This window comes from Branchiostoma belcheri, unplaced genomic scaffold, assembly GCF_001625305.1.
Source record: "Branchiostoma belcheri isolate BF01 breed outbred unplaced genomic scaffold, Haploidv18h27 scaffold164, whole genome shotgun sequence".
Taxonomy (NCBI): domain Eukaryota; kingdom Metazoa; phylum Chordata; class Leptocardii; order Amphioxiformes; family Branchiostomatidae; genus Branchiostoma; species Branchiostoma belcheri.
Window position 1 is genome coordinate 47,333 of NW_017803091.1, and position 10,000 is coordinate 57,332.

General features: G+C 38.9%; 1 protein-coding gene across 1 annotated transcript in view; it reads left to right on the plus strand.

Annotated features, from left to right (window-relative positions):
* The first annotated feature begins 9,052 nt into the window (after positions 1-9,052).
* LOC109466361 (SCO-spondin-like) overlaps positions 9,053-10,000 on the plus strand; it is a 4,728-nt gene continuing 3,780 nt past the window's right edge. The window contains exon 1 of the mRNA XM_019764073.1: positions 9,053-9,223. Within this exon, the coding sequence (XP_019619632.1) occupies positions 9,079-9,223 (145 nt within the window). The 5' untranslated portion in view covers positions 9,053-9,078. The remainder of the gene's footprint in view (positions 9,224-10,000) is intronic.

Genomic DNA, 10,000 nt, shown 5'->3' on the forward strand with positions numbered 1-10,000 from the left:
TGGGATTTAACTTGATTAACACCTGCACAGAGCATTTCCATACTGACAGTATGTCTGTATTCAAGTGTTTTGGTAGGTATTTCAAGCTTTCCTGCTCCAGCATTGGAATGCGGGGCATGGACGTTTTTTTTATTTTGAAAATCAACAGTTTGCATTATGCAATTAAAAATCCTAACCAATAAAGTAGGGAATAGCTATCCAACTGTTGTTTTAGTTGTATTTTATCAATGTAAATCATTGTTTTCCCTTGTGTTTCTCATTCTTTCCCTGCCATGTCGTAAAATGTGGTGAACCCATCGCTGTATTTGCTCCAAAGCAAATATTGGCCTTTCTAGTTGTTTTTATATTATTATTGTCCGTCTTGTTAATGTGCAAACAATAAAATCAAATCAAAATCAAACGCTCCAACAGTATAATTGCAAATAATAATTTATAAGACCAACTACTGATTCCTTAACGTTACGGCTTGTCCAGAAGTTGCTTCCGATGTCATATTTTAATATTTATTTGGACCTAGTTGAAAGCCAATGTAGAGTGGCAAATACAATAATTATAATCTTTGTGTAATCTTTTTTGGTAGGGGTAGTCAGTAAAACAGCAAACAGCATTTGAAGAAACAGAACTATACTTCTGTGACCCATTTAATAGGTACAGTGGTGACAGTGAGTTATATATATGTGGTGACAGTGAGTTATATATATCACTGTATCTTAAATTTTAGCATTAATAAAAGTTTAAATTAGCCGCTACTGCATACTGTTCCCGTGAAAACCAAGTCATACTACTGTATGTCTCCACGCAAAAAGGACATTTGGGGAATGTGGACAAAACCCCCCTGTAAATCCACCACCAGCAACTCGGGCACCACCACCAACCCCTGCTAAACCAACAACAACCCCTGATAAACCAACAACGATTCCTGATAAACCAACAACGATTCCTGATGATCAAACAACAACCCCTGCAGCTCCAAAGACCACCCCTGATGAACCGTGCACCATTGAACTGGTTTTTCTTCTGGACGGATCCTGGAGTATCGGACCAATCCATTTTGAAGAGATGAAAGAGTACCTTCGTGATGTCATTGCCTGCCTAGATATCACGAATACTAAGGTAAGTTCCTTTTTTTTCAAACAAATTGCTGAACATGGAGGAATACCATTAAGCCATGTTGATTTGATTATATGGATGCCATCTTTTGGGAACCCCACAACTGGCGTGAGCGTTCGAATTAAAAAACTTTGGCAAAAAAAGTTTCCTTCATTATGAAATCTATGTGGTCAAAAAGGTTGAACAAATGAGAAAACACACATTCGACTATGAAATGACGAATAATAATATACTCTTCATTTTCATTTCTTCACATTTTCTTCCTTTCCTGAATTGATTTCGGCATTCAATGACATAAGTATCATTTTGTACGATTTACAGTATGGTTGAAAACTTTTTTGGGGGAACCGGACGAAAATCCGTGCGCGCGCGGATGTTATCCATATAATGAAATCAACATGGCCTTAGGGTTTTCCAACTTTACCCTAATATAAGCTAACCTAACCTAACCTAACCTAACCTACATAAGAGCCTCATCATTGATATACATGCTTTATTCTTTTGTATGATTTCTTTTGGACAGGTTTCCGTTATTCGTTACGATGAGAAGCCAATGACATACATCACATTGGGCGGCTACACCAGCATCACACATCTACAGTACCTCATCATGTACGTCAGCTTCCAAGGCTCTCTCACAAAGACCGGCCATGCAATCCGATACATGGTGACCGTGGTATGTTATTATGAAATTACCTTTACCTCATCAGACAACCAGCATGCGCAGAAAATTTTGTGCACATGCAAGTACCGCCAAATTTCTGTTTGGAATGTTTATAGAGCCTGAGAAGAACTTAATCTTATATAACCCTTGTCCTGCTGGCATTCCTGACACAATATTTTTCAATAATTTCATGTCTTAATTAGATCAAATTTTTTTGCCCTGCAGTGGTATAGTTACATCCGCATTCGTTGCGTTTCGCTGCGGTGTGATGCGTTGCACGAGAAATACCCCCAAATCGTACCTATACAGGGTGTTATATAGATGGTACAGTATGTGCAGAACAACAATTGTTGTGATCCACAGGACAAGGGTTTTATGATCATTTACAAAAAATTACAATTTTTGTTTTATTTACTAGGTTCCATTCGACTCTTCTGTGCACAAAGCAGCTGTCGTCGTAACTGATGGAAGGTCACAGGCGGATGTTCATGGGAAGGTGAAACAACTTTCTCCAAAATACAGTGCATTTTAAAACATAGTAGCTAAGAGCTCGGTACTTAGCGTATTCTGTCAGTACAAAATTTGTTCCCCTTTTTGCTTTCTACAGCTCAGAGGTGAATTCTATAATTATTGCTTAGATTAAATTATCATGCTGTATTGTATTGTATGTACTAAACGTATTCGGCGTAACGATTGATATCTAACGGTACGAATCTCAGATAATTTAATGGCAAATACAGATATGTATTCAATTATTTTGGAGTACGCATTTTGTGCATAAGCAATAAGATCCAGTCTTTAGGAAAGTTAAAAATTGATTGACAGTTACTTTTGGCTATTTTAGAAACAAGATGGCTACGCGGAAAGTGCCAGTGAAGCAAGGAATGCCGGGATTGAGCTGTTTTGCATCGCCGCCGGTATTGATGCCTTCATTAACTACGACGAGCTCAACATCATCACGGACAACCCTGCAAGGGTGGTGTACTGGAAGCAGGTCGACCCATGCGAGTTTGCAGTACTGCTGCTGACCGAATTATGTGGTATGTTCTGATTTTACATTTTAATACGCATTATTTCATACTCTGTAAATAATTCCATCAGGTTGTTAAATGATTTTTTTTTCTTTCATTTGCCAAATGTAAAAATAGCCTGGAATGTAACAGTCCTGGCTAACCATTGGTTTACAGCAATGTTGCAAAATTCTAGCTCCATGCAGAAGTTCTGGTGGTTGAAAGAAGATGCCGGTGTACTCTTGTAGTGAAGCCACTAGTTTTACATGAGCCGATGTTTCGATGGCAGGCTGTCATCTTCATCAGTACAATAGTCATCGAAGTTCGGCTCACTTATTAAAAAAAATGGTTGTGAATAAAGTACCTATACTATTCACTTATTTCATACGGTTTTGATTTTCCATATCAAAGTCAAGGATTTGTAACCATTGGTATCAAGATTAATTAGTGGAAGGTTCAAACATCGATATCAAATATAATCATATTGTTTTCTAAATACTTTTATATATAATTTATCGTCCCAGTAGTTTTTGTGTTTTACGTATGTAACTACGATATTGTTGCTATGTTTCAAATCTGTTAATTTTTTTTCCTACAGGCTAATGCAGTGCTCAGGAGGCCTACTACTTTCCAGTTTGGCGGAATTAAGACGACATTCTAAAAGTTGCTTTGTTAGATACGCAACTAGAAAGGTAATAATGCACCTTTGAATGTACAAATGGTGTAGTAGTAACATGACTTACCTGGTCACGAAAAAGACTAATAAGGTAACTCACTTAAGTATGAATTTACTGAATCAGCTAACAGTGCATGCAATGGCTTGAGCTGCAGCTGTATATGAATTAAAAACATAATAAGTGATTACGTGCTGTAAATCATACATATATCATAAACGCATGCCTACTTGCTGCCACCCTCCAATAAACGACTGAAATACTTTTAAAAATTACAGGCGACCAACATTGGCATATAATTAAATTGTAAGTGACTCTTAGTAACTTTGGCATTTCAATAAAAGCACATTGTGAAATTTACCTTTAATTAATTTACAAAACAATGCCATTTTATCTACAGTTGAAAGACCTGTTGATTCTGTTAAGAAGTTACTAACTAAAGTTAAGACGTAAGAATGCTGATACACATTCTTAAACAATCACATGTGCATATCTTAATTAGCATACGTTACAATTAAAATCATTTGCCTCATGACTGACCACCAGTTTTTATTATGTTAATGGTTGAGTTTTTTGTTAGGTGTGGGTTTTATGCGATTATTATTTAGTCGTAGTAACTTTCGCATGGTCAACTAACAATTGAAAATACAAAACAAAGTACGTCTTATCTTAGGTAGAACTATAACATCTTTTTACAATCAGATGGGTCTGAATATCTTCTAAAATATTAATATCTTCTGATAGTGATACTACCAGTAATTTATATTTCAAGCATGTAGGGAAATTTTGCTTCATGGGCTCCACTAAAGATTATATTTAAATCTGATACAGCAACTTTCTTCACAATCGGTTAAATGTTACAAACATCATATTAGTGGAGCAGATAACATCAAATTTTGGAGGAATCTTTCAAATTGTGATACAAGAACCAAATTTGGTACAAATACTCATGAGACATCACTCTTTTGAAAAAGTACGCGGGCCACTTGATTTTACTTTTGGCGTCCCCTAGTGGCGCTTTTTGGTACTGCAGCCGACCTTCCGGGCTTTGTATAACCTGTTTTAAACATGCTACAGTCATGGTTTTTATGTGGTGGAAAGCTGTTAAAGTAAGGAAGAGGTGACGTAAATTTGGTGTCTCTAGCTGCTTGCGTTGGAACTGCAGGAGCGTTTTTTTGCCGCTGCACAATTTGCTTCAAGGGCGCTTTTTTTGCTTCGAAAGGTCAGCTGCAGTACCAAAAAGCGCCCTTGGAGCCATAAGAAGGTAACGTTTGAATAGTATACATACAATGAATGAATGAATGAATGAATGAATGAATGAATGAATGAAGGTCACACTCCAAACCCCTTAGTCACAAAAGTACTGTACAACACAATTACACTACCCAGCATGCTGCATGGCTGTGAACTGTGGGTTCCTACCCAAACAGACCTGGCAAAACTTGAAAGAGTACACAGGAGCGGAGTGAAACGGATGCAGAGTATGCACCCACAGACAGGGACCAGAGAGAGCCTGGGTGCCTTGGGGATGCTCCCCTTGAAGGCAGTGATAGACAAACACAAGCTGTGCTTCTTTGGCAGACTGGCTAACCTCCCAAGCAGCACATTAGCCAAGAGAGTCTTTCTTCTGAGACTGTATTCATACATCATCAGAAGAGCACGCCATGTCAACAGAGGGTTCATCAGTGACGTGTACAGAGTAGCACAAGAGTACGGCCTGACAGAGTATTTTGAAAAATACTGGCTTACAACAGAGTTCCCATCCAACACTGTGTGGAAAAGAGTGGTGAAAATGGCGGTGAGGGACAAAGAAGAGAGGAACTGGATTGCGTCAGACAATGGCAAGACCAGATTCACCAGAATACATGGAACAAATACTGAACCTCACAAACTGTGGTCATTGGCAAGGAAACTACCCAACCACCAGAAAACCCTACAGGCGTTGGTGCACCTGAGTACAGTTCCTGCGTGCCACAGTGCTAAAGCTTGCCCAGCTTGCGACACACTGACACAAGACATAGTGGGGCATATGATATCTCACTGCGTCAAGTTCAACACACTCAGGGCAACGCTAGCAGACGTGCTAACAGATAAACTGGGCACTGGAGTGATGGCAGCTGTACATCAACAGTCAGATGAAAGATTTACAGAAGTCCTTCTTGGAGCTAGAGTTGTGGAGGAGGATGTTGAACCCGGGGTATGGGAAAAGTATATTGTAACAATTGCCAGACTTATGTACCCTTTGGCCATCCTGGCTCTGAAACATGTAGAATGGCACTGAAGATGGAGTGTACAGTGTGTTTACAAGAGATGCGGAGACAGAAGGAGACAGAAGACAGAAGTGATGCAGAGTGAAACACCTGTGGAGGAGTGAAACACCTGTGGAAGAGTGTAAAGTGTTTACAACAGATGCAGAGACAGAAGGAGATAGAAAACAGAAGTGATACAGAGTGAAGCACCTGTGAAAGAGTGGACAGTGTGTTTACAAGAGATAAAGAGACAGAAAGAGACAGAGAGAGAAGTGCTACAGAGTGAAACACCTGTGGAGGAGTGGACAGTATGTGTTTACATTTAGGACTTAGAGAAAGAGAGCGGTCGAGTGTTAAACACTCAGGAATAGTAAAGAACTGTAATGCCTAAGAAAGACGAAATAGAAATGGACAGATCGCCATAGAATAGACGATATCCATTATTTATATTTAATCATGTGTCTGTGTAAAAAAACAAACTATTTTTAAACTGTAATATTTTTTAAGTGTGTATCCCTGTATTTTAACGACCATGGCTCTCCCAACGTGGAGGAATAAAGAAAGGAAAGGAAAGGAATGAATGAATGAATGAATGAATGAATGAATGAATGAATGAATGGCAAAAACCTTTGTTGCACATACATACCCACGTTCATTCAACGGGTTAGGTACAGGTCACAGCAACAAAAAAAATTGTATATACGAGTATTACATAAAGAATCGTTATATTAGGAATTTAGGTTGACGAAAAAGGGGGGGGATCTAGCAGGGATGGTGAAACCTCTAGTTTAAATTAGGTCTAGAAACGAAGTCATGTGTTGAAATAAGTAACGTTATTCAGCTAGGTGACCCCCAAACCACAACTTTGAGGCATTTCCAAGTGTCCCGTTTCCGTCAACACAAGGGTATGTGTGCATCATGTGCATTATTTTGACGTTGTGTCGTCGTGTGGTGTAGTGGCAGTGTGCTAGGCTCGGAACTCCAATTTAAAGATACTTGGCTTAGATTGCTTTAGATGACGTGTGTGTGTGTGTGTGTGTGTGTGTGTGTGTGTGTGTGTGTGTGTGTGTGTGTGTGTGTGTGTGTGTGATACACACATGATGTAACAATTGCATATAAGTTTGTATTTGACAGTTCTTCTTCTTCTCCTTTTCGTCTTAGCAGACGTTCTGCTCAACGTCGATGGGCTCGTCCGTGTGCGGCCAGCCCAGCTTTACTCCTGCAGAGTTTCCCGCAGGCTGTGCAGGTGAAAGCGGGTGTTGCAGAAGGATGGTGTCTTTTTTGCCTTCTTGTGGTCTCATTTTGGACCAGGTCAGTATTGATGAGTAAATCGAAGAAGGTGATGCGTATGAGCTTCCATATAGGCATTGTTCATATGAAACCACCCGGACCGCGATTCGGGTAACTCGCATTCCTTACATCTGGTCCACGTGCCATACATTCCTTTCAAACCGTGCCCGATCATGATTCTCTGATTGTTGTTTGCATCCATTGTTGTTTGATGAAAACACGCAAGGCAGCGTGTTATTAATGTCAGGGGTCAACGACATGCTTGTTGGTGCCCCCCTCCCAGCGTATCTCGGCCGAATGCCGACGTGGTCCCGCCAGAGGTGGTAAAGCTCGTCCTAGAACGGACACATTATCTGACCATTACTGCTCTCTAACCCTACCTAGACCGGCCTTTTTTCGGCTTGGTAGGACTAAATAAAAAAATACTAAATAGTCTACAACAGAACTTTACCAAAAGTGTTTATGACAGAGTATTAGGGTGTACTAAGTCTTATGTTGCCCATAGCAACACCGGTGACGTCATACAATGACGTCATGCATATTTAAGATATCCGTCATCTTGGATCATCAATCTTGAATTTTCAAAAATATTTTTTTTTCATGATAAAGCCTAAAATACATTGTAAACATACTAAAGACATTGATTTAAATCTTTTTTTGGAAAAAGAAATGGAAGTATGGATGAAATTTTAATGTAAATAGTATATACCTGTTCAAATGATATGGTCCGCCATCTTGGATTTTGGCCAATGACGTCATCAAATTAGCATAAATTATGCATATTTAATGATAAAATTTACATAAAATTATATGGGATGTTATTACTATTAGAAACCATGTGTAACTTGACGTAAAACCCCTAAAATTCTATTGTTGAAACAAAAATTACTAAATGTATAAAAATGCCTGTCAGAAACCCGTTGCCATGGCAACACAAAAAATTATTATCTTATTCCAATGAAAGAGAATTGTTTTGCAACAATATTCAAGGAAAAGTCACCAAGTTTGGTCTTTCTAGCACTAGCCGTTCAGACACTAGGTGACATCAAAGTTGGCGCGGGCACTTTTAGCCCCCCCCCCCGTCTAGGTAGGGTTAAGTTGCTTCCATGTAAAATTTGGTATTGCTTCTAAAAAAAGAAATATCATCCCGTAATCCATGACCAGGTGAAGTCATATTGAAGTCACATTGCGTTCAGACGCAAATCTCTCTCTCTCTCCCTCTCTCTCTGGTTAAACATTAGGCCATGTTGATTTGATTATATGGATGACATCCTCCGGGAGCCCCAAAACTGATGCGCGCGTGCGAATAAAAAAAAAAGTTTTGCAAAAAAAAAGTTATTTTCATTATGAAATCTACGTGGTCATGAGGGTTGAGCAAATGGCAAAGAATATGGTTTGGCGAATAATCTAGTCTTCAAGTTCATTTCTTTACAATTTCTTTTTTTTTCGTTTGATTTTGGCATTCTACGACATTGGTATAGTTTTTATTAATTTTTTTGTAACTTATGGTATATTTTTGCTCATTTTGCAACTGTTTTGTACGATTTACAGTATCGTTGAAAACTTTCTTTTTTTTTTTGGAAACGGCCGAAAATGTCATACATATAATCAAATCTACATGGCCTTACTATCAGTACAGTACTGTCAATATACTATATATAATGTATTTGAGAAACAATAGTAGATGTTTGGATAATTGCCTTTTCCGGCCCGTCTGTCGTCATGTGGGAACCCGTGTGTGTGCGCAGCTGGAAGGGGGTGGTATGGATACGTGTGCCCTTTAACGCCACAAACCTCCCCGCGGTTTGCACAGTAACAGTTATAGATAAGAACATTAAACTAATCGCAGTCACGAAAAAAAGCTACAGCATGTGTATTGAAGCCCGTAAGTAGAATAAACTCAATACTCTCTGCTTTTAAACACATTTATCCCGTCTCGCTGCTGTTTTATTTTGGTATAACAAAGTATGCACAAGCTGGATCCTGTTTTTTACGTGTTGTATGAAAATCATTCTTCATTCAACATTGGTTTAGTCCATCCCAAGACGTCATAACGGATGTGAAAAGCTAACAATACACATATGTTCAGAAAACAGCCACGCCATTGCGTAGTCAGTCAAGCCTTGTCCAAGCCGACAATGAGAGTGCTGCTTCTTCTATCCCTGGTGGTGTGCGCATGGAGTGCACCACGGCAGCGGCCTCAACAAGTAACGCCATCCCAAATAGGTACGAGTGATGTTATATTTCATTTCATTTATTTCGAAGCCTTTTAGCCCTGCCGGGCTAGTCTTTCAAGGCTCAAACATTAAAATTACATAATCACTTACATGGAAAATACAGTGAAAATACAGTGAATACATTTAAAAAGACATAAATACATCAGAACATCAACAAGGAACATGCAAATCAATATTTACAATTTAAAAACTAGAGGTTGAGAGAGAGAGAGGATCATGTAACACTGTTTGTGATAGCTCTTTTGAACCTGAGTAGGTTACTCAGTGTTTTAACATGATATGGTAAGTTGTTCCACAGCAATAATGCACGATACAGGAATGAACGTTTCTTACTGTTCGTCTAAGGTCTGGGTAATCTGAAGTTGTTTTGAGAATTTTATAGATTGTAGTCAACTCCATGCGTACTTTGGGCTAATGTACTGTTATATTGTTGTTTCCCTTACTCTGACATATACCCGTAAATAATTTCAGCAGCACATTTAAATCCTGGACTTTAACAAGGACAGATATAGTCAGAGTCAGTTCTCGAAGCTGAACATTGCCGTATCTCCTCATCAGTTTAAAAAAATGTATGTGTGTGACCTTGACAGAACTCATTGATGTAGCATTTCGACATGTTGTTTGAACAACAATTTAAACGTTTATAGATATGTTTCTTGGTTTTGGCAGATGTCTGAGTTAATCTAAACTGTACAACTTCATCATCGTACAGCACAACGCCGTGCACCGCTAGCCTCCATAGCATGCCAAAAACTGGGGGGGGGGT